Below are 24,988 nucleotides of genomic sequence, written 5' to 3' on the forward strand. Positions count from 1 at the left end.
TCCTCATTTAAAATAGATAAAGTTTAAAAGTCAATTACTGAGCAGGAGGAGGGAAGGAGGATTTTGTGGTTGTTGTTGTTTTATAGTCTATGTACTTTACTCCCAAGGAGAAAAGACTAACTTCTACCACAGCCACTGCAAGCTAATTTTGACTAATTTGTGGGCAAACCAGCAACAGAGTTCACATGCCAAAAATCGGCCCTGAAGGGATTTAAATACAGCTGACATACTTCACAGAAAAACAGGAAATGGTCTGGTAGTTACTTAACACCTATCAGAACTATTATTTGGTCTCAAATTGGTCACATGAAAAACTCCCTCATAGGCCTGAAAAACAGAAAGCTAGTGAAATTTCCATACATACCATCCTAAATTTTAAGGTGTTTTTGTATCATAAATACCAGGTTAGAAAAACTATTTATCTCTGGGTAACAATCAGGAAAAAAGTCTGACAAATATGCAAACGGTCCTAGAGGTAATATGGTTGGCTTAATATTTCCTCTGCTGTTGCTGTTTATCAGCAGGACACCCATAAAGGGACGCAGAGGATGAAAATGGCTCTGTACTTAATGACTGCTCAGATTCACAATCATCAGGTGCTGCTTGGGCCAGACAGAATCCAGCCTCTGGACACTCCAGTTGTATTGCTTGACACAAATCCAGTGCATACCAAAGCAGCCCTCCAGACGCCGGCTCTGCCAGCAGCAGGGACCAGACAGGTGCATTTGAGAGCGTAACTGGATATAACAAACCCATCCAAGCATCAGGAGCTGGGGAAGCCTCGTCTCCAGGACTGCCCTGAGCCTGCAGGAATGGAGGTGACAGAGGCAGAGCATTTGAACATGCAGGTGGAGAGGGGACAGTGCTTGGTGACTGGGTAAATACCCCCTGCAGAAAGGCTGTTTACCTCCTCCAAGGAAAGGAAAGCCAAGTGAACAGAAGGGCACCAGAGCCTGGACTCAACACCAAACCTTTGTACTGGACAGATTTCAGCTCAGTGTGGCAAAGTGAAGCCCATTCATAGCTCTAAAAATTAACTTTCATACTCTCACTCTGTCAGGCTGAAAGAAGTTATGATAAACTTTAATCTTAATATGTAATGACTTAAGACCTAAAGGTTCAAAGTTGATTCCACAACAGATAAACAACTTTCAACTAGAACTGCAAGGCATCATAAGGAGAGAGGGGGAAAAAAAAAATCTTTCAGTTGCTTGAATTAGTAAGATAAACTTTTGTTACAATTCTACATCCAATTGCAATTCTAGTTTTGCTGCACTGTGGGCCAAGAAACAGGGCTGTGGGGAATGCAGATAATTTAACACCAGGTAATTTCAGTGCTAGTAGTCTTGACCTACACTCTTCAACTTGCCTAATTATAAATTTACGAAGGGATCATTAAACCACTGTAACAAAACCAACTGTAACCCAGATTCTTGACCACTCCTTACCAATCCACCTATTAAGGAGCACTGGGTGCCTGCGTGGAGGGGTCAGGAGTGGGGGCACTGCCCGGCCCCTCACCCACAATGGTGGTGGCACCTGAGGAGAAGTGTGCAATGGAAGCACAAAAGACAAATTCAGAGAGAACTAAGAGGAAAAAAAAAAGGGAGAAACAGCTTTTCCAATACCTGGGTCAGGGAAGGAAGAAGGGAGAAGGTGCTGGGATTGCCCTGCAGCCACAGGGAGCAGACCACCATAAGCCCTTTCTAATATATACAATAAATAGAAGAGAATTGAAATAAAGGCTTTGCCATACTGCAGTGTAAAAATTTGCATCCATCACAATATGCAAACAGGATTTTTGAAAGAAAGCCCAGCCATTTGGTGTCTTTATTGACCTTACATTAGCATTAGCTTTGATTTAGAAAATAAGGTCAGTGGGCAGGCACTTCAGTTTCCTCTACATTAGGCTCATCAAACATCATACCACCACCAAAAAAAACCCCACTCTTTTCTCTCTTTGGAAATAGTTTTCATTCAATATTATCTATTGATGCTGTGGGCCAGGCTTCCAAAATCAAAGACATCCATTAAAATGAACTCAAGTGAGTGAAACCTAAAACATTTAATTACTTCCTATCCGGACCCCCACCATCAAATTCCACTTGGCTGAAATCTGTTTATGGAAAGCTGTGCCTCCAGCATCCCATTTGCAATGCAAGAATAACTCCAGAAACCAAATTAAGCGTGGCCATCCCTTCCTGAAAAGGAAACTGATCAAGAACATGGAGCATTTGGAGTTAAATTTCACCACTATGGAATAGCTTTTCGGAACTAAAAATAATATATATATTTTAACATTCCAACATCTTCCTCCAGTTTTTTATCCACCATTCAATGTCCAATACCAAAATATATTCATAAATGACCCAGATTTTAATTCTTTACAGAAGTTTTGATTGCGATCCTTCAGAAATAATGAAACAAGAAAACATATTTAAAAATCCAGCTGATAGTCTGTCTTAAAGGTATATCTCTATATTTCCAGAGAGTGAAAATCCCATTTACCTGAATGAACTGCAGATCAGCAGCCATTACTATATAAAGTCTTACTTAATAACAGCTATTTTTCACATTAAAGCACTTTATTTATATACTGGACCATGCTTTGTTCACACATAACTATCCATCTATCTGTACGTGCCCAAAAGCTTTCTAAAAAAAACCTATTAAAAATCAATTTCTTCAACTGTTTCATTAGAAAGTGGCTACACATGACAGAAAAACCATCTGTCTTTTGTTAGAACAGCTAGAAAACAGCAATTTATCTTAGAAACAATTTAAAAATGTTCCATTTAGTTAACACACCTTCCATGACACTGCAGTCATATCTGAGCATGCAGAGTGACTTGTAAATATTAATTAGGCAATGATTCAGTACTTGTTAAACCCAGAAGTTCCATGTAAGTCTAGTGAAGTAACTGACTTTTGCATATAGGCAAGAGCTAGAATAAATTCCATCCAAAATAACACACATCACCTCTTCTCTAACACATGGCAATTGACATTTCCATTGTTTTTCAAAAACTTCGTATCTTTAGAATTTGAAATAATCAAATTTCATAGCTGGTCCTTAAAACAATATTTTGTTTATTAAATATCACCACGGACACGATTACCGCATCACATTGTTACAACTGCATGAGATCAACAGTGATGATCGCACAGAAGAAAGGCTCTAATTTCCCCTTATTTCAGGAGAAGTCAAAAATGAGGTGAATACCTCAGACAGCTTGTTGATAGGAGCAAAGTATGATTAGGAAGATTTTGCTTTTGTTCTTAAGAACAGGAAGTTTCAACCTGAAGGTTTCTTTTCAGTACAAGATTTACTGTTTCCCCACAAATAAAATTCAGTTAGGAAGTTCACAATAGTTACAAACATTGACTTCATCTGCACACATCAGAACAGGACATGGACCATCCTCAAAAAGATGTGCCAAGACACTTGAACCATTTCAGATTCCTTTTGGATTCTGTCCCTGTTCCACTTCTCATATATTTACCAGAAATAGGCTCATAGCCAGAAAAAAAAAAACTCCAAACCCATAACCAAAATACAGATAGTCTAAATATCCTCACTCAGGGTGGTAAGCAGGGGTGTATTTGTAGGTTAGATCCTTCTCACAGAACTAAGGAGGCAGCAACAATGCACAACATTTCTTATAAACCTCTGATTAAAAGGTGGGTTTTATGCAGGTTAAAATAAATTGAACAGCTCTGGAACACAATACAGGCCTACTCCTTCCAGATGCATCTTGTTTAATTCCCCCATGGACCTGGGGTACAGAAGCCATGACCTGGCCTCTCACTGTTTTCCCTGAGCATCACTCACTGGTTACTCCACAAATTTACTGGTTATAAAGATCCTTTGCGCCTCCAAGTCTATCAACAGAGAAAGTTAAGACAGAGATCCAGGTTAAACTCTTAGGTTTATGGCTTTTAATATGGCACATTATATTTTACATAAATTCTCCAAAGCTCATCACATACTACAGTTCTGAGACTAAGGAAGTCTCAGAACCTGAGAATCACTCATCAACTGCCACCCACATTCTGCAGCTACAGAATGGAGATAGTAATTATGAGGAACATGATTAGAATCAAACATGGGAACTGATACAGCCACAAAACACTGCAGAAGTAAAATATAAGGCTGTGCCAATTCCTTTCCATATTAGATAACCTGGATAGGAAAAAAACTAGCTCCTCAAAATTCAAGGACCATCATTAAGAAGGTCCTGTAGACTATTTCCCTAAGACCTTGCAAATCTACTGTCTGACTGAATGGAAGTACTGCTTCTTCAGGTTCCAGACTACTTTTAAGAAAGTAGTCAGAAAATATGATCAGGAAAATCATATTCATTTGCCCATAAAACCTGTCGTGAGTTTCCCCACCTACATATGCTACATGATTTGCATCATTGTGCACAAATTAGCCAAGTCCACTAACCTTTCTGCCACCTCTGTAATTACACCTGTATTTCCCCAGAGACAGCACCACTTCCACACTGAATACAAACAGACTGCCAGGAACTTCATCAGTAGAGTATCCAACACCAGCATTAAGGCTCTATCTTTTTTTAATGTGCTTAAAAACAAGTTTTTACCCAAAGAGATCTCAAATCTAGTGCAAAGTGTGTGATGTACAAGCTTCCAAGCTTAGGGTCTGAAAAAGACAACAGTAATGACCCATCAGGGGCAAAGAAAACTTTGAACAAAACACAGTACTGATGACGAGTGACATGGGAACACTGTTGAAAGCATAACCTGTATCCTGTTTGTTTCCTTTCTCCAAAGAGCATGGAGGTAAGGATTAAGGATTTGGACATTATTGAAGGTATTCTCTCTGTTACCTCTGTTGAAGGCTTTCTTTCTCTATTCTGCACTGTATGAATTTGAGCAAGTGTACCAGGGCTAGAAGGGCATCTACTAAAACAGAAAAAAAGGGCTCAAAATGCCAATATCTTTGTCTAAAGGCAAGATTTTCCTATACCACACACAAAGCACAATGACAGTGGTGCACCTTTAAATATATGATTAACTGAAAAGCAGCTTGTTTTGTTTTTGTTCTGTAGCAGTTAGATTTTAAAAAGGGAAAGAATAAAAAGCAAAACTTTGGATTTTGGAAAGACAATTGGTGTTATGCTGCTTCTTAATTTAACGTTTGGAAAAGTATGTTCCTACTACAAAGCTGACCACAGGAGAAAGAAAACATAGTGCTCTTTTCCCAAAAATGGTGAAGCAGAAGCAATACAGAATGTCCTTTATCTCAGAGCCTGGATGCTGTGGTCTAGCCACAAGTGACTGAAGCTGGAACTGAAACACTGCCTTCCTTCCCTACTGGCTGAGGTACATTTAAACACTGAAACATGATGCAGCTGTAGCTTCCCTGCAATAACCCCCTCCTCATATGAACAAGGAAAAAACCACTTTGAACTATGGCTTTAGAGTCACCTTTGGGTGTTCAAGCTACAATAGCATCAACCCCAAACCTTGTATGAGGCAAACTGACAGGTGCACCACGCAAAAGCTGAACTGTGCTTCCCTGAAGGCTGGGAAAGCACATGCCAGAAAGCCTCTAATTCAGGCAGACAGGATCCCTCTCTGGATGCCTTTAAATACATTTACACACTCTCAATGAATCTAGGGGAATCTTGAACATGTGCTCTAAAGTGCTCTTACTTCTTTAACACACCAGACAATCTTATTTTAAGCACAGCACGCCCCCTCCTTAGCTTTCTACAAACCATAGTGACACTGAGACGAAGCCAAATGCAACTTGTCACCACTTCTTTTATATAGATTTTTCCCTTTCCACATCCACCAGTAGCTCCATGACACCTCATTTTAATTCAGAAAAATTCTACTCGGCTCTTCCCAAACAGAAGCTGTCTTCCAAAACAGTATCAGCTATGTTCAGATCAACTACAGCTGCAACAATAAATGAAGTAAATATACATGCCTTGTAATGTGCAATTAACAGAATATTCTGTTAAAAACAGAACAAAAAAGACAATCCATTGGTATGAAATTGGCATTGGATAAATATGTGTTGAAGAAAAAAAAAAAAACAAATCAACAAGAATGGGCTAAGACATCAATGCTGAAGGAGATTAAAGTTTGGGCTGGTGACAAACTGGAGGGCACAGACAGACAAATTATGTCAGTCTGCAACTCCTTCAATATTCAGATAAGATATATTCAAGTGGTTCCTGAAAATAGTCCATCTTATTTATTGTGCAACAAGACTTGTGACTTCTCACAAAAACTGTTAAATATATTCTATGGCAAGAATACTGCCTTTCAAAACAATCCCTGAAGAGCAATCATCTTATGGCCTTTAAAAGAACAGGAACTGGCACACAATAAATTAAGGGCAAAGTAAGTCACCCAATATTAGCTGGTAATTTTAGAAATCCATATATGAACTCTATAGAGCACATAGCATTATATAGAGCTTTAGAGTTTAAAACAGAGCTCCAACTGATTCCAGTGACAGCTGAGAGTTCTCAGTATCTCTTCATATTAAACCACAGGAAGTCAACTAACTGATGCATATGGGGATGAATGCACAGTACTGGCTACATACAAAATATGTGGTTAATATCCAGCATTTAAAAAAAAAAAAAACAACCCTCTGTAGCAGCCAGCAAGAGAATAAAATTCTCCATAGCATCATTCAATTCCCTTGTGAAAAAACCTCAAACATTTTCCTTTCCAGCAAACCACAAATTCATCCACTAAGTAACTGCTTACTTTGACAGCTTAGCCTCCAGCAAAATACAACTTAAGTTTCGAGAGACCTACTGTCCTATGGGATATGCAGAACAGGTCACAGGGGAGAACACGCAGGGAAAACATCACCATCATACAGCTACAGCTATTTTGGCTAAAACTATAAGTGATACTCACATATCCTTTGTTTTCAGACTAGGAGGAATTCTCTGAGCTTTCAAGCAAACCCAGAATTAGCTCAAGCATTACGCAGCCAAATTACTTTATAGATACACAAAGAACATAAATTTCTTCATAACACCAACACTGCCATTCCTTGCTCTGTTCTCATACCATTTAAATCTGGTGTTGCACGACAAGGAAAGAGATAAATAAAAATCTCCTGTCCACTCAACAAGGTACAGTTACACAATACATCTTGTTCACTTCTTAAGTCAGTTCTGCTGCAACTGCAGACATACTTCACCCAACAATCAGTTCACTCCCTGCAGGCGTGCAGATGTCAAACTGTGGAGCTGCACTGTAAATCTTTATCACTGAAATAGCACCAAAAATGCTCAACATCCAGCAAGTGTGGAAGGATTCAAAACCTCAGCAGTTACAAAATAAAAAAGCAGAACATAGTCATTACTTAGGCCTTGCATTTCCAAATGACCAGAAGGACTGGCTTCTGATCTTAACAGAGATGTCTGAGATCAAGACATCTGCTGGACAGTGGGGACGCTTTCATGTATGAGGCAAACTCCTCGAATTCAGAAATCTGAATCAAGGAGAAACAGTATCTCAGGCTAAACAGCTCAAAGATAATCCTTGTACATGGCTCAATTCATACTGAATGTACAACACAGAGAACAGGTAAGCAAGATTTGGTCCCACCTGTCCTATCATCGAGTTGAAACCACCCAAAAGCAAAATATTTATCTCAGGGGAGCCGAGGCTTCAAGGTTCATGGTTAGGTCAGGACAAAATCCTAAGTTTCAAGGATGAGTCAGAACTCTCAGCAAACATGGGAAGGCAGCTCTGAACCACCATTTATTTGTTCTGCACTTGTGCAGGAACTAAGCAGAGGCCAGTGCCCTCAACACGACCAGGAGGTCAGTGCTCCACAGAACCACTGCAATGGCAACACACCAACATCTCTTTTCATCATAAGGCTTCCTTCCTGGAGCTACCAGGCTTGAAAGAAAAAGGAAAGAAAAAAAATCACGTTGACTTTTCTTGTGTTTGTCTTCCTCCCAACACTGTAAGCAACATTGAAAAAATAATAATAATGCATTAATTCAAGTTTCAAATCCTAACTACTCTTCTCAGTTAATAAGCTCCAAAATTATGCACCGTATGCAGTTAATGAAATCACAAGGAAGAAACATGCCTCCTCTTTTCCAGTGCAATCATCTGCAGTAACATTTTTGAAGAATTAAACCAACCCACAGGAAAATTATTATCATGCTTGGTGCAGAAAAGTACCTTAAAACAAAGATGTTGACTGTGCTAACAAAGTCTTGGAGATCTTTGTGTGTGGCTATTCAGACACAGTCACCAGTTAAAGGCACAAGCAAGAGGGGAAAAGCATTCAAAGGGATGAGTAAAGGAATTACTCTCCATTTAATCTGCAGCTCACCGACTACAGCACTGAGCTCACAAAATGGAAGTGACTTACTATACTAACCTAAATAAAAGAAAACTTCCTCTGTTACATGCAATTGAGAAGAGAAGGAGAAAAAGACTCAAGAACCTCCAGGAGAACATTAAATTCTTCTCTGCAGTTTGGGATTTAACTCAAGAAATCACCAATGTAAGTAACTTGCTATATATTCCTCCTTAATATAGTTCAGAGAAGCAGAGACATCCATCAGCAGAATCATACAATGAATAAAAACATTCAGCAGAAGGTGGAATAACTACATTATTTGCAAGCAGGAAAACCACAAATGAGCTATTGCAGCTTTCCAGAACAAATACTGATGTAGGACCTGGTTTTGCACTAGTTTACACTTCATTCAGATGTCACTGTTCCATACAAATAAACAAAACTAAACAAATTTTAAAACCCATTACTATTCTGTCTTTGATTTTACACAGGTGTGAATGACCAATCATTATTTCAAATGTCATGTGGTAAGGCTGAAGTCTAATATTTTGTTAATAATTTTTTTCAAGACAGCTCCCTTTAAACAATCAAAGAATTCATTAAAAGTTTCTCTTTTCTAACCATCTACTACTGAAGTCAAGACTGGACTAAAACCCCAAATTCCACTGCCCACAGACTAGTAAGGAAACAAACTCATTTTAGTAAGCCTCCCACGTCACCAATTCACTGGTGACCTTCCACACCTGTAAAAGAAAGGAGGCAAGTTTCTAAAGTCCTGCAGTACCCCACCAAGAATAAGAACCCTAAATCACTGTTATTTTAGGAGTATTAAATGTGCAACAGCAGAGCAGAGGAACAGTTATTCCTTCCCCTCTCCAAAAGTATGCACAAGAGCTGGCTATGGCAGAAGGCCATGGAAGGCAAACTCCAACCCTTGCCATACTTTCTCTGAAGAACTCTGAGAGACTCAATGCCAACTCTGATTCCTCTATTCCTGGTATATCATAAATAGCTACCCTGGGACACTTGAAGAACTTCTGCATTTGAACCTGGCAGAGCAAAAAGACATATTACAGCAATTTGTACAGAATGTTTTTGCACAAAGTAAATGCAAATTACGATGAGGCAGCAAAATCACTCAGAAATATCCTTATTAAACAAACTGCCCCATAAATAACTTCTGATGCAAAGCATTATGTACTACATGAATCACACTGTGCCTCGGAAAGAGTTGCTATCTGCAAAGTAATAGCTCATGAATAGTTCTCGAATTTTTCTTTTGCAGTACTATATTAAAAAAATTCCACATTTCTCTTCTGGTATGTTGTGACTAAGTTGCTGTAAAAACAGACTGACCACTAACCAACATCTGGGCACCCTACAGAATGTGCTCAGTTGTTCTTAAGCAGTAAACACCAAAATTAAATTAACAAAAAAAGCAGAGTATCCATTCTTGATAGAAAGCTGACTTTGACTTAGCACAGTTGCTTTAAAATCAATTCCTCACAGGGCAGATCAGAGTGCCAGTGGAAACAGGCAGGAAGCAGATACTCAGGCAGAAAAAAAAGAGGGGTAGGAAGGAGGAATTTCCTGATCCACAGAAGTGACAGCATTATGGAACTGCCTACCTATACTGCCTTTTTCACCTTAACTGATGATTAAGTACAAGGTTTTAAGAGAACCTGCCTCAACCTTCAACTAAAACTTTTTTGAGCAATACCTGTGCAGATACAGCTTTCCGGGAGGTAATTCCCAGCATTAGTTGGAGATAATAATCCAAGAGTTTCTGGTTATCTCTGTTGATATCATACCTGACTTCCTGAAAGCATGTGAAGTGTTATGGGTTAAGTTTCTAGTGTAGCAATGACCTGAATTTTGCAGCCTAACAGTTACTTGCTCCAACACCACGACCATCAGTATTCCTCCAACTCCACTCAAGCTAAACCCTGACACACAGCAGGAGACAGTGCAAACCTATTCCATAAATAGGAAATATTAGACAAGTTTTAAATGCATGCATTTCAACTTATGTAAGACATTATGGCACTCCAGGAAAACTTCCCTGAAATGCCAGTGGCATGCATATCATGGGCCTGCAGGAAAGATTTTCAAAAGGTGAGGCACTAACAAACCACCGTATGAGTTACAAGAAGATTAATTTTTATGGAGGCCCAAGTTCAACACACATAAACAGTTGCTCAAAACACAATTCTGGCAAGCATCCACCTGACCACTGCAGAAAAGAGCACTTCCCTTCTGAGAAATCAAACAATTGCCACTGCTTCAAGTTGTACAATGCTGAAGGTACAGGAGAGGGAGGAAAGAGGACATCACAGCAACAAGATCACAGAAGCAAGATTAGAAAGGGTACCCAAACAGTACACTGGAAATTTAAGCAAATAAATAAAGCCCTTAAACACACAGAAGTTACAAGCCACCCACACCTTCAGGAATTTCCACAACAAACAGTTCAAAAAACTTTGAAGAAAAAAAATTAAATTGGAAGGAACACAAACATAAACCTGGATCCTAGAAACTGTTTTTCCACTGAATTTTTAAATCACCTTCACAACACACAGCTGTGCCTCCATTTCTTTGCAAAGATATTTCATATGCTAATGACCATGTACTTTTCTCAAACAGGTTTTCAAGGCAATATAGGCAAGTACCCAGCATTACTGTAAATTATTTTCACACCAGGAAAGTAATTGAAAGGAAAAAAAAAAGTGTATTTACAACCCTCACAACCAGGAAATAAACACACATTTTAAAAGCATACTATAAAAAAAGTGAAGCAAAATAAAGAAAAATATTCTCTCTTGACATCTAGAGAAAGCTACAGTAATTGAAGTATAGTTTTAAATACTTAACCAGTTAATGCCCTCAAATAGTTTGGCTTTCTTTAGAAGCTCAACAGCAAATATGAACTGCTTTAGTATCATGATGGCATCAGTGAATTACCATCATGCTTATCTCTATTAACTGAGAACAAAATTAGGCTTAGAAATGCCTTCTTCTTCCTACCAGACAGACAAAACAATTTTGGCTCACAGCTATTAAAGTCAATACCTCCCACGTGATGAATCTATCTCCATTCAGATGCCTAAACTTTCTCAAATCTTGACACACCACCTGGGAAATGGCCTTTCAGTGGAGAGGCTGTTTTTCTCTCAAAGAGAAAAAAGTACCAGGGAAAATAGCACCTAGGTCTTCAAGTGCCTGGCATAGAAAAATATGGTATGAGACAGACACTAGGGCAAAGAGAGAGAAGACAATCTGGGCTTATTTGTCAAGGCTTATGTTTAAATTGTGAGTCTGAAAATGTCACCAAGCAGCACATTTACAGACTTCAAATATTCCTGCCTGATGGGAATACTCTGAGAAGGGCCATCAGATAGTAGCAATGCAGCTCTTCTGCACTGTGTTTTACAAACACACACAAAAGACCCCAAACCTCTGTGATAAGTCATTATGCTTAATTCAAATGTGCAGTTTGACCCTGCTTCTTTTGAAGGTAATGAAAATTCTGCCCCAAGCTTTTAGGGGGGTGATGTGTGTGGGGGGTGTTATTAAAAACAACGATCAGCATACCAAGACGAAATCCTTGTAGCTTTGCCAAAATTACTTAATTTACGATCTACCATCTCCTGCAATCTTCCTCTGATGCTTCCATAGGAAATGGATTTGTACCCCTGATGCTGGAACCATGCTAAGAATGACCTTTGCACCCTGGCACTGTAAGAGTCATTTCACATGCCAGGGACAGAACACGGAGAGAGCTGGAGAAGGTGTGTCTGAGAGAAACTGAAAATCTAAAGTAAAAGCAGCAACAAGTGATAGCCTAATGTTACTAAAAGTGCCATGCAAATCTAGTAGTCATAAAGTTTTCTTTACTGCTTCAAGAATCAGTGGGATAACATCAAAACTACTAAAGAAAATACATGAGTCAAACACATGAATTAATTTGATCCAACCTCACCTGACAGTGACATATTAGAGAAAATTGTTTCCTTTAACTGGAAAAAAAAAAAAAAAAAAAAAAAAAAAAAAAAAAAAAAAAAAGGAAATGCCCAAAAGATGATTAATGTCTAGGTTTTAAAGTGTAAAATTTCATTTTCTTCATCATTATCTGTCATCAGTAAGAATTACCAATAAACATTCTACTTCCTAATTAAGGTAGATGGAGGAAAAAAAATCACAAGGTCACAAGAAATAAAATTATTCAAGTTTTGAATAATCATATGACACTTTGATGTAAACAAAAGATTTTAGTGCCACAATTTCAGCCTGGTTAAGAGCTGAATGCATTGAGGCCTTAGAACTAATCAATGGCCAGCAACATCTCAGGTAGAAATTTTTGTAATTTAAAGTATGATCATACACATGGTTAATACATTTACTGACAACACGAACTACATGACCGAGATATAGCAAAACCTCTTTAGACTGGTTTGTTTCCTTATCAAGAAAACATAATGGTGAAATTAAAGCAAATTTTCAAGTACTAATACCAAGACTTTATTGGATGAGATTCCCTCCTATTGGTAGTGCCAAGGACCACAAAGTGCATGTAATATTGTCAGTAAGTAACACAAATTCCATTAAATGATCTTAGCTTTGGAGAAGAAGAATGTAAAAAATTCAAGAAGAGTACAGCTAGACAGCAAATCATCAGCTCCTTGCCCCTGCTGGACACTTTTTTCTCCCCCAGAAAGTTTAAGCACTAGGCTACTACTGGTAAGATCAGATGAATCTCTGCTAAATCACCCAGAAAGAGACTTTTCAGGTGTTACCGTGAGCTCCTGCAGCATATACTCAGCAGTGTAACTGCACAGATACTCACTGAGGTAGCTAAGAAGCTACACCACCAAAAGCAACAAGTTCCCAGATCATCTTCTCTCAAGTCAGTGTTACTCAAGGATAAAGTTAACAAAAAAATAACAAGTTAATGAAATAATACGCACTAGCTGTGGTAATACACCTTGTTTACTATTTTTTCTTGGTAATTTTAACTCTAAATAGTGTTTGCACTTTCAGAGTGTTGTGGGGAAATTATTATCAGTGGAGATATTAAGTCATCCCTTATTTTCAGAAAACCAGCAGCATATAAGGGCATAGGCAGTACATTTTTTAGCCAGCCTACTTAAATCCAGAAAAACCCACTTGACTAATTTAATTTCAAGAATTAAATTATGACTTTTATTAAGATGTGGAAATTTAGAAGTACATATTTTGTTACCCAAGAGTGGCTGCTAGCTGCGACAGTGAAAATAGTCAATACTGGAGGTGGAATGGCACAACAGAAACACAATAATGGTTTTCTCTGCAAATTTCTGTTTGCATAGGAAGCAGTTTCTATACTTTCCTCTAACATATCAGTTGAGAGAGAAAACAAGTCGCTTTTGTGTCAGTCCCTATCAAAATTATAAAAGGATCTTTTTAAATAATTACAAAATAGTACATCATGTGTTTTCTAAAAGTTGGGGGAAATAGAAAGAAACTATTCCAAGTGTGTTAACATAAGAATCCTTGTCTTTCAGTTACAAAGTATAGAAGGAAAACAGTGTAAAGACACTGAGTGATACCATGCCAAATACCACAGAACACACAAGACCAACACTTTCCTTTTTGCAAGGAATTGCCATCATCAAAATCAAACAGTTATTTTGAAGATCCCTCTTCATGATTAGAAACTTTCTCATCGCAAAAAGAAAAAGTTTGGATACTGTCACAGAAAAAAATGAGGCTTGCTAAATTTCTACACCAAACACCTAACAGAAGAAGCTGGCAGCCTCAAAATTTGCTTCAGAATTGTAGCTCTCACGTATGCTAGAGGTAATCTGAGAGGCAATAGCCTGGAGCATAGGAGCTGTAAAAGGTGAAGCCATGGAAGTCTGGGCTGTCACAATCCTAGACTCCTTGTTTTATACAAACACTACTACAGTATCTTCACAGAGCCACACTGAGAGATTTCAACGTGCTTTTGCAGGTTGGTTGTTAACTGGATTGTGTCCCTCTGCCCACACAAGCACCAGCAATACAAAGACCAGTGGATTTAACCAGCTTTAAGACACCATCAAGTCAGCCCCCACCCAAGATAAAACCAGTGAGCTGCAATCAAAATGTGACTTCTATTTCCTCCTCCTCCTCTTGTTACTATGTGTCCTGCAAAACATTCAGACAACACAGGGCTTTATTTACAAAAGGCAGCGTGGTAAAGGTGAAAGAACTTTAATGAGCAGGAGCAGGAAATACCTTGGGACTGTGGTGTCCCCATAGCACAAATGACATTTTCTTAAACCACTGGGCACACAAAACTAATTGTCACCCTTCCTATCACTTTTTTATTTTAGTTTCAGGTATTAAAATGATAAAGCTATACTCTCACTTTGTGAGTCTGAAAATCACTTAAGTCATCACTTAAGTGACTGAAAGTGACTGAAAGTCATTTAAGTTTCATCCTTTTTAGACTACAGGAGTAAAAGAGATCACAACTTCTTACTCATAGCCAGAACGAACAGCCCAAGGCTCCAGTTTTACAAAAGCTAACAAGGCAAAATGACTAATGATAGTACATCAATTGATCTAATAAGAAATGGACAGGGTGCTTACAGGAAAACACTGTACAGATGCAGGTAAGACCTGTGTGTATTTTTCACACAGGTGACAACTTTGTGCTACCATTCTCCACACACAATCTCTATATTATGAATCTGGCCAAGAAAATCATGAAAGCTTGGGATGACTAGGGACAAACAAAGAAAAAATACAAAACCAAATCCAGAAATTAAGATTTTGACTGTGGGAAGATCAGACTGACACATTGATATCCATGCCATGTTAGAAACACAATCTGAAATTTAGATGGGATGAAAAGCAACAGAATGGAAGCAAGGAAGAAATGCATGAGGCCTCAGTTGAGAAGGTAAGTTACTTTGGAGTAACTATGGAAAACCACGGAGAAAGGAAAAGAGGAAGGACTCAAATGGAGACCTGTGGGCCCTCCACCACACCCTCCTCCAAGCCTCAAACTGATACTGAAAGGAAACTGAACAAAAGACCAAAGAAGCATTGCTGTTCTAATCCCACAACATTTGAAGGAAATGCAATTACTGTTATTAACACCTACAAATGCTTTTTCCCCTCCCACTTGGAATGGCGCACTAAACTCACTTTTTATTTCTACCAAAAAAAAAAAAAAAAAACAAAAAAAAAAAAAAAAAAAAAAAAAAAAACAACACCGTACATTTCCACTGAATTGTTGAACAAAATACATTTTCCCCCTCAAAATGGCCTACAAAAATACCACAGTTCGTAACATCTACAAGGTCCCCATCAAAAGCTTTTCAAAAACTTGCCAAGAGAGGTGCACTAAGAAGCTGATCCCTAAGAATAAAAGAAATCTGCAATATTGCGTAACAAAACTAATTGAAATCAAACTGGAAGTCTGGATACGGATAAGGAAGAATTATGAAACACAAAGTCATAGGAGTCTGGATATACCTCATGTGGATTTTATCCATGGTGACCACTAGTAAACCTAATTAGGCTGTATTACTAGAAATAAAGCAAACTGACCTGTCTGAATAGAAGATTTCTGCAGTTATTATGAAGTCCAATGTCATGTTTAAACTATTTGAAATAAAAATCTTGTCGTTAACAAAAGATTGCACATGACTGACCTAAATCACTTGCATTTTCTAAAGATTTTGGTCCACATTAGTGGCATTCCCAAGCTTAATGAGGATTTTAGAAAAATAAAGTGTTGAGGTAAGTTAGACCAGAGCAGAACAAAATATTCCAGTTGTTCAGCCAGAAAAAGAAAATCAAATTAAACAAGTACAAATGTGTATGGAAGGAATGCCTGCTTTGCCAAAAGATAAAACTTAAGGAGTCTAGAAACTGACCTTTTCTTTCAATCCTGTCTCAGCTATCCACTGTAGCTTTTTTAGTCAGGTTTTAGAGCTTGGCAGCAGGATCTAATTGCTTCTGGAAGTTTTTTGCACAAATGGAGATTGTAAATTTTTTACAGGATAAAAGCAATTAGGGATGCTAAGAATAGGTTAATATTTTTCAAATACACATCCAGGATAATTTATTACAGTTCAACTTTCAGAAAATAATATGGGGAAAATTATTTCCAGGATAGTAGCCGACACCCACTTTGTATCTCGAAATCCTGTATTTGCAATTTATTCATAAGAAAATTTCAAAACAACACTGGACTGGTCTCTCCAGGCACAGGTATGACTCAGTAGTAAAATTACTGTTATTTGCTGCTGCTATTCAGGATTCAAACACTGATCTATGGCTGTAAGGTAAAGCTTCATAAAGAAAGGTAGCTTCTACCTGTCTTTGCAAAAAAAAAAAAAAAAGAATATATATATATTCTAAGAATTGAATTATATTGGATCAATTAAGCTCATTGCTTTTGGAGCACAATATCCATACTTTAGTTAATTGTGATATAATAATATGCTGCGGATTATTAAAAAATGTCAGCAAAGTCCAGAAGAGAAAAGTCAAAAGACAAGGAAGGAGTTTAATCAGGTACATACACACACAGCCTTATATCCAACACAGAGGTTAAAAATTCAAACACACCTTCAGCAGTACATTTTACAGTTATGATCTTACCACAAAAAAAACCCTACTGGATGAACCCTTAAACATGATATGTCCTAGTAACAGGGAATTTATTGTGTTGTCATGAGGTTTATAATGCCCACTGAGCAGACTAACTCATATAATTGTATTTCTCCATTTGTCCCCATTAGATCAAAGCATGCGAGGAATTTCTGTACAGAATAAAGGCATTTTTAAAATTCCTGGAAACTAAGTATTAGTTTAGCTTTCTATCTAAGCAAGCCATGCTCCTTTGCAACAAACAGGACATTACTGACAGAAGTCAGTCAACCTGAAGACACCCCAAATATGGCCCAAAATAAGCAGCCTTAGAGTACTTCCACACTTCCCCTGCCCAACAGAACAGAAACAGCCAAAAAGAACACCCTTTAAACTTATTTCTACTTAAAACTAAGGGTTAAAAAAAAAACCAGAGTAATGAAAACGTGCGAAGAAACAAACATGTTACAATGGATTAATGCCTCACTCCACTGGAAACTAACAAAAAACAAGCAGAATTAACTGGATGGTCTCACAGCTCATTTGATCACATCAGAACTGTTGATAAACTTATAGCAATTAGTTTACTGTGTTCAAGGAAAGAATCAAAACTGAAATATATGTGGGGGGAAAAAAATCACAATTTAAAAGGTATAGACCTTAAACACAGAGCTACCCAACACTAAAGCCTGCATGGAAAACCATTCTTTTATGCATTTTCCTGTAAATACTGTTTCCTTCTTTTTCAAGTAATTTGGTGTAGAACTGCATCTGTATAAAAGATGTTTACACAATATTCTTCAACATAGAGATTTGAAGGTCATTTCTATTTGAGAGCACTTGAAGAACATTCTTTTTTCGCTCTAATCAATAAAAAGCATTTAATTGTTGGCTGCAGCTGTGTAATAGAAACAACAGATTACATAAAATAAGCAGTAAAGTGTTATTGTAAACAATGTCAGAAATTTATGTGTCAAGAATGCCACAATGTCTTCTACACTGATGGTGCCCCATCAGTTGATGTGGCTCAGCTGCAAGCAATGAAACAACTCACATTTAAAATTAGGAATATGCCTAAGCACACTAAATGGCTTTGACAAGCAAGATGCTTATTCTTTCCCAGAAAGAACTGAATAGCTGGTTTTGCTTATGTCAGACCAGGAGGTGTTCAGATTTTTCTGACCAGAATAAAAAGAAGTTGATACCTTTTGGAATGTAATTAGGGAAAAAAAAAATATTTCTAATCGGTTAGATAGTACTAAGGTTGGAAAGTAGTGAGCACCAAAGTCTACTTTAAAAAACAACCCAAACAACAAAACTTGAAAAAGTTGATTACTAAGTCTTTTACTGTCTGCTAAGAAGAATATTTGTTTTTCAACAGTCTGTTTTAAAAACAAAATGTAAGCAACTCACATCTGAAAATGACTGTGATTTTGTTCAGGACCTATATAGTGATAAATAACAAAGAAGAGGTGCAGAAGCCTAGAGACAAGGTTTTGTTTTCTTTTGTAACCAATATGCAAAACTAAACCTAGCTCAGAATGGGGCTTACCATTTTTCTTAAGAAAAACCATGAAAGAGATAAGCAAAAGGATAGACAGACAACCTCTCGACAACTCTATCTTGAAAAATTGGTTGTATGGTGATAGAACCATTTTCAATATCCAGAACAGATGCTGCACAACCGAATAACAAAAGTATGAGACCAATGATGACAGTCTAGCGTTTGACCATATCAGCACTACATAAACACCACACATTTCAGTTCTACTAGAGATGAAATGAGAACAATTTAATCCATCTTCCAAACCTTTTAGTAAGGAAAAAAAACCTACCAAGACAAGCAAAAAACCAAACAAAAACAACAAACTGAACAAAACCAACCAAACAAAAAATTTACTAAAGGACAGTTTACATTTTTCCAACAAGAGCAGAGATTTAATCAAGTCACTGACCTCACCAGTACTGTTGTATTATTGGTGCCCTCCATCTTCTCTCACTTCATTGCCACACACTTTCATGTTTATTCTACTACTATTCTTTCAATACATCCTATATAACATTGTTCTAGTTTCTTTTTAAAAGCAATTCAAATTGGAGCCATTAGAAAGAAAGTTTTCCCAGAACCAAAACATCTCCAAAAGCTTATTTTTATCACTATAGTTCTCTTTCAAGTTCACCTTATCAGCCTTTGTTACCTCCCTTACACTCTTGCGTCAGCGTGGCAACTCACACACAAGTAGAAAAGAAAAAGCAAAGTGCTTGGAATTCTCAACAGCTTTTTCTGGTAAGCTCCAGTTGCTATAATTAGACAAGTCCTTTTCTAAATCACAAATACAACTATCAATAGAGATAAAAATGAAAACTAGCATCAAATACATAGAACAAACCAAACCTAAATGTTCCAGTTTCTTCCTGTTATCTCAAAATGTGGCCTGATTTAACCCTCAGAACACAAACACAATGTCTGTTTCCATGGCTGTGTTAGATATAAGATACCTATGTAATATAAACAACAAAACCAAATCATCTTATTAACAAGTCACAAAATTAATACTGTATAAGAACAGGGAATGCAACTCTGTTTTCACTTAAAACCAAAGATAGGATTTTAGAAGCAAAGCAGCTTCTGATTCATACAGTAACTAACCTGACACTTCTAACCAGTGTAAAGTCATTTCAAGCACCAAAGAAGACTGAAATCCTACAAAAATTTAGAACTCAGCTTCATATTCTAGAAACCTTACTTTCTCCACTTGCTGAGTTATGAGTTAAACTTGCAGTGTCAAATAAAAATAAGAACAATTAGTTCAGATCTCAATTCTTTTACCCTGATTCATTTCTTAATTATGTTATAGTTCTAGATTACAAGTTCATAAAGTAGTCCTAACAGATCTAAGTACTAGAACCTGAAGCTTCTTAGTTCCCCTAAATATAGCAGCAGTCACATGGCTGTCATTAAGACATTATCTCTTCCATGGCAGAATACCTCCTAAACCTTTCCCCCAAAAAATCAGATTGTAATTCAGTCTTACATGAAATACAGCAGATAACATCTCAGACCAGAACAGTCTGTATAAAAATACACATCCACAAATGCAACTTCAGCTCAAACCCTCCATAAAACCAAACAGTAACATCTCAAAACTACACTGCTGAAAAGCAAGAAAAAATTATTTGCTGCTCAGCAGGAATCTGTGATCACTGAACAGCTGTTTATTAGCCTTTTCTTAAAATTAACAGACTATATAAATAAATCTTATTTACTTCTAGAAAGAATACTTTATTTTTAAAAAAAGGCAGTTTAAGATGACAATCAGTTCTCAGGAGTAAATTTCTACTCTGCATTTTGTAAACACACAAACATACCAGTTTCTAACAGTTCCCTGATCAGTTTCAATACATTCAGATTGCACTCTACATAGTAATCGAGCAAATCTGTGGATGTTTGGCAGAAACTCACAAAACGCCAGCATCCAACTGACATCCACCACTAGGTATACCAGGCCACAAGTTTAATTCCACTGATGGGAAAAATAAATTAATACACACTAGTTTATGTGGTACATTCAAAACCAAGAGCGCTTCACATACAGCAGCTTTCAGAACTCCCTGGTGTAAAATTTGTGCTATTTTTCCTGCTGTTCAAAGAGAGAAGCTGAAAAAAACTGAGCCGAAAGCACTTCAACACTGAGCCCTTCAGAGAGGTGTGGGCAGAATCCATGATTTCTGGCTCCAAGCCTTCCACTTCCGCCACTACTCAGCACATCTCTGATTTTAAAACCACATATAACCTCTTGCTAATCAACCACTTGCATTGTTTCTCCATCTGGGGAAAGAGACACGAGAGGTTATGATACCAAAGCACAGGGTACCCTCAGTAACTCCACTGCACCAGAGCACTGGAGGGTACCTGACCTCTCAAGAGCCTGATTCTGCCAACTCCCTGATCCCAAGAGGAATCCCAGAGACCACCAGCTTCACTAGGAAGGCTGGCCCTCAGAGGAGACACTCCTGGAGTGTTTGAAGGATAAAGATATCTTTAGCAAACACCTCACAAACCCTCCCGAAAAAGCTCCCAGGACAGCAGAGTTGGGAGCAGAGGACCAGAGCAACTCAGCCCTGGAAGCGGGAGCAGCTGGTCTTCTCTGAAGCCTAAGAGTCCTGCTAAGGCACAGCTGGAGCATGAGAGTGGAAAAATAGCAGGAAAAATAGGCCAGCAAGAAACCTTATTCCAGTCCAGCCTTTCCAAAACAGTGTATTATTTCCACCAGCAGACGGGAAAGCTTATTATAGAAATATTCAGGTACTATCAGAGCCTTCCAATGATGCATTTACCCATCAAACAACCACCACTGAATGCACCAGCACCCAACACAATGGGTCCTAAACACACTGTTGCTCTGATCATCTAGATATGGTTAACTTGGTCATTATTATTATTATTTACTGGGTATCAGCTGGCTAGATCCACTGCAGACTACACTAAGTTCCTGCATAGAAAATACCCTTGGAGCCATCATATTTTCCCAGTGTTTCACAGCTTCTGTATGCCAGTGACAGTTTTAGAGGGAAGATTCTTCAGAAGTACTTTTAATTACTATTTCCTCCTTAGCTAGAATGCATTAATTATAGCCTGTTCCTCCAGATAATAAGAAAACAAAAAACAGTGCAATGTGAACACTACAAGAAACTTAATTACTGAGTCAGATGTCCTTTAGATGTCAGTATGACTACAGAGAGGAGCAGGAAAATAAAACACACACATATCAGCCTCAAGTTGTTAGATCAGTTATCAAAACAATGTCTTTCCTCAGCGACTTCATTTTGAAGAGCTCAAACACCTAATTAATCAAATGCCTGTTACGAGTTTCAAAAATATGCCTTTTTTAAAAAAGGAGGCCTGCTGATGTATTTATTACAAAGCAAATGCGGTAAATGGTTCTGTATGCAAAAGTAGAAGTGCAGCATGACTTTGAAGTTTGAAGGTCAGATACAGTAACCATTCTCATCAAGGTTCTTATGTCAGACTGCATCTTCTGGTTTACATCTGAGTTTAGGAGGAGGAAGAAAGAAAATTAAAAAGAAAAAAAATAGAGTCAACCAGTTCTGTGACAACTTAAGAAGAACTGGCACAATATCATTCACCTGCCTTCCTTTAAAAATCTACTAATACCCTATCTCCTACAAAATGAAAAGTCTGCCAGGGACACATAGACTTTCATTCTGCTTTTCAACTTTGATTTTCTTGATAAAAAAACTATCTATTTAAGTCAGCAACAATTTTATATTAAAGAACCGAATGTCATCTTCTCCATCTTCACAGATGTTTCAAACCCTTTTCATTTCAGAAAGCTGAAGGATTTTCTTTATTTTAAAGCAGTATAGATTCAACTGCAGAAGCAAATCAGAGGGCTGTGCATTGATATTTTTCCAGGCATCAGAGAATTTATCCCTCACCATTCCATATTGCCAGCAACTTTAGGATACAAAACTCAACAGCTGGGCCTGAAGACAAACAAATATGCTTCAAATACAAGAGCCTGATCCATGTCAAAAAAGAGAAATAAAAAATATGAAGCATGTTTTACATGCATACCTCAAAGGCAAAAAACCAATACAGATTTCTTTTTAGCACCACCACCACGTTTAAATACAGTGAAACTGACAACACTTCCCAGTAAAACGCTGAGTTATAAACAATCCCCTCTCACACATAAATAACAGAGACATTATACAAAGCAGACAGGAACATGGACGGATGTACACAAAATAAACACATTCAAACTTACCCCACTCCAGATACTCAAGGATGTTCTTCTCTCTTCTCAGAGGGGAATTATTACATTCATCATAAAGGCAGATGAGTATATCCAGCAAGGTTTCCACACTGAAGCATTGCCCATTAGTCTGTGTTGGCCCATCCAAAATAAACTGCTCCAACTGCTTCAAACGCACTTCTCCAGACATGGTTGTTTCAGTTTGCATTGGGGTTTCTTTTTTAATGATTATTATTACTTTGTCAGAAAAAACAACAACGACAACAAAACAAAAAAAAAAAAAAACAACTTTTGAGGGTTTTGTTGTTTAAAAAGAAGTCAACAGTATTTTTAACAAGTGTCAAACTGTGGCAGTCCTTAATTGCCAGCCCACCTCGGTGATCCCAGCCTGAAACTAAACCCTTGGAGTTTCAGACACACACATACAGTGTGGGTATCTGTGTATATGCATGACACTTAAGAGAAGAAAATAGTTATCCTAAAAAAAAAAAAAAAAATAATAATAATAATAGCCTTAGTAAAAAGTGGGGCAAAAAACATATACGGGCATTCCTGATGCTTTAACAATAATAATTGCACTCAAATTCAACCGAGACTGCCCGACACCGATTTCACCGTGCGTGCAGAGGCACACGCACTGATATATTTAAGAAGGTCTTCTCCTTCATTCCCGATGCAGATCATGCAGCGCGGTCCTGCCGGGAGCCCCCGCCGCAGCGCCGCGGGCTCGCAGCCCCGCCGGTTCCGCTTCCCAGCACGGATGGGAAGGGGGAAAAAAAACCAGATGTATTTAGGTATTTATATAAGCGAAAGGCAGCAGAACGGAGGGCGCACACCGCCGGGAGGGAGGGAGGGAAGGAGGGATGAGGGGCCCGGCAGCCCCGCCGCCCCCGCCGCCTCCCCGGGCCCGGCAGCGCCTCCGCGGCCACCGCGGGGTGGGGCGCAGCCCCCCCTGCTCAGGGCGCAGCCACGTCCTGCCCCGGGCAGCCTTTCCCTTCCTCCTCCTGCTGCTCCTTACCGAGTCTCCTTTTAAGGCTTTTCAGTGATTCAAAAAAACTAAAGTCTTCATTGTCGCCCCCTTCTCCTGCGCTGCGCCAAGGGGCGGCGGGCGGGACGCGCGCCCCGACACCCGGCCGGCAAAAGCGCTGCGAGCCCTGTCAAATCCTTCCCATGGCTGCGGCTGCTGCTGCTGCGGAGACGGCGCCCTCCTCCTCCTCCTCCTCCTCCTCCAACCGGTGCGCGTCCTGGGGCGGAGGGAAAGCGCCGGCGTCTCCGCTCCGGCCGCACGCTGCGGGCCGGGAGGCCCCGACGACGGCGGTGGTTTCACTCCCGGCGGCGCGATGGTGTCCCGGCTTCGCCCCCCCGGGCAAAGGGCATCCTCGGGCGGTGCGTGTGCGGGCTCTGTGTGTGTGTGTGTGTGTGTGTGTGTGTGTGTGTGTGTGTGTGTGTGTGTGTGTGTGTGCGTGCGCGGGGCGGCGGGGAGGGGTAGCGGCGGCGCCCTCCCTCCCCGGCTCCCTCCCTCCCTCCCTCCGCTTCCGCGCCCTCCTCTCCCCCGCCGCTCCCTCCTTCTTTTCCTCCTTCCCTCCCTCCCTCCCTCCCGCGGTCACACGCGGCAGCCGCCGCCGCCGCCGCCGAGCGCGCAGCAGCCCAACATGGCGGCCGCGGCGGGGGGGAGCCGCCGCCGAGCGCCGCCGCAGCGCGGGGAGCCGAGCCCGGGGCCGCCGCTACTGATGGGATTGAGGGGAGGAGGGGATGCTGCAGCAGGGAATGCAGGGATACGGGCGGACCCTGGGATACGGGAGGGAGAGAGGGCGGGAGCGGGGAGGCCGCAGCGCGGCTGTGGCCGCCTGGGCTGGGCTATCCCGGCCGGGGATCCCTCGGGGCTTTGCCCAGAGCCGAGGGGAGCGACCGCCGCCGCTGCCCGGCCCGGTCCCGCTCAGCCGCCTCCCCGGCAATCAGGCCTTTGATTAAAAATCCCGGCCTGGTTATGGAGGGCGGGCAGGGGGAGCAGCGCCTGCCTGTTCTTCCAAGGGGATCCGCCGAGCTCCAGGTGCGACCAGGGACTCCCGCTCCCCCACACTTAAAAACGTGACAAACAGGGGTCGGCTCTTGGCGGTTCTGCCCCGGCTGACGGGGTGCCTCCCTCATTGAGGAGCCCGCCGTGCCACCAGAGTACACGCCGGGGAAAGAAGCTCCTTTCGCCGGCATTTCTAACACATATCCTTTAAGAGAGATGGAGGATATTCTTGTTGATCGA

At 39.7% G+C, this 24,988-nt stretch overlaps 1 protein-coding gene across 4 annotated transcripts in view; it reads right to left on the minus strand.

Annotated features, from left to right (window-relative positions):
• CDC42BPA (CDC42 binding protein kinase alpha) overlaps positions 1-23,878 on the minus strand; it is a 181,482-nt gene extending 157,604 nt beyond the window's left edge. For 2 of the 4 annotated variants that reach the window (XM_083856233.1, XM_083856234.1), the window contains exons 1-2: positions 23,750-23,878; positions 22,744-22,968 (exon numbers count right to left, since the gene is read on the minus strand). In XM_083856233.1, coding sequence (XP_083712359.1) covers positions 22,744-22,939 — 196 coding nt within the window. In that variant the 5' untranslated portion in view covers positions 22,940-22,968; positions 23,750-23,878. Of the gene's footprint in view, positions 1-22,743; positions 23,562-23,749 lie in introns of those variants that run through there. The other 2 variants (XM_083856235.1, XM_083856236.1) reach the window with 2 other exon arrangements.
• Positions 23,879-24,988: the final 1,110 nt, after the last annotated feature.

The sequence above is a fragment of the Zosterops lateralis genome (assembly GCF_965231275.1).
Source record: "Zosterops lateralis genome assembly, chromosome: 3".
NCBI lineage: Eukaryota > Metazoa > Chordata > Aves > Passeriformes > Zosteropidae > Zosterops > Zosterops lateralis.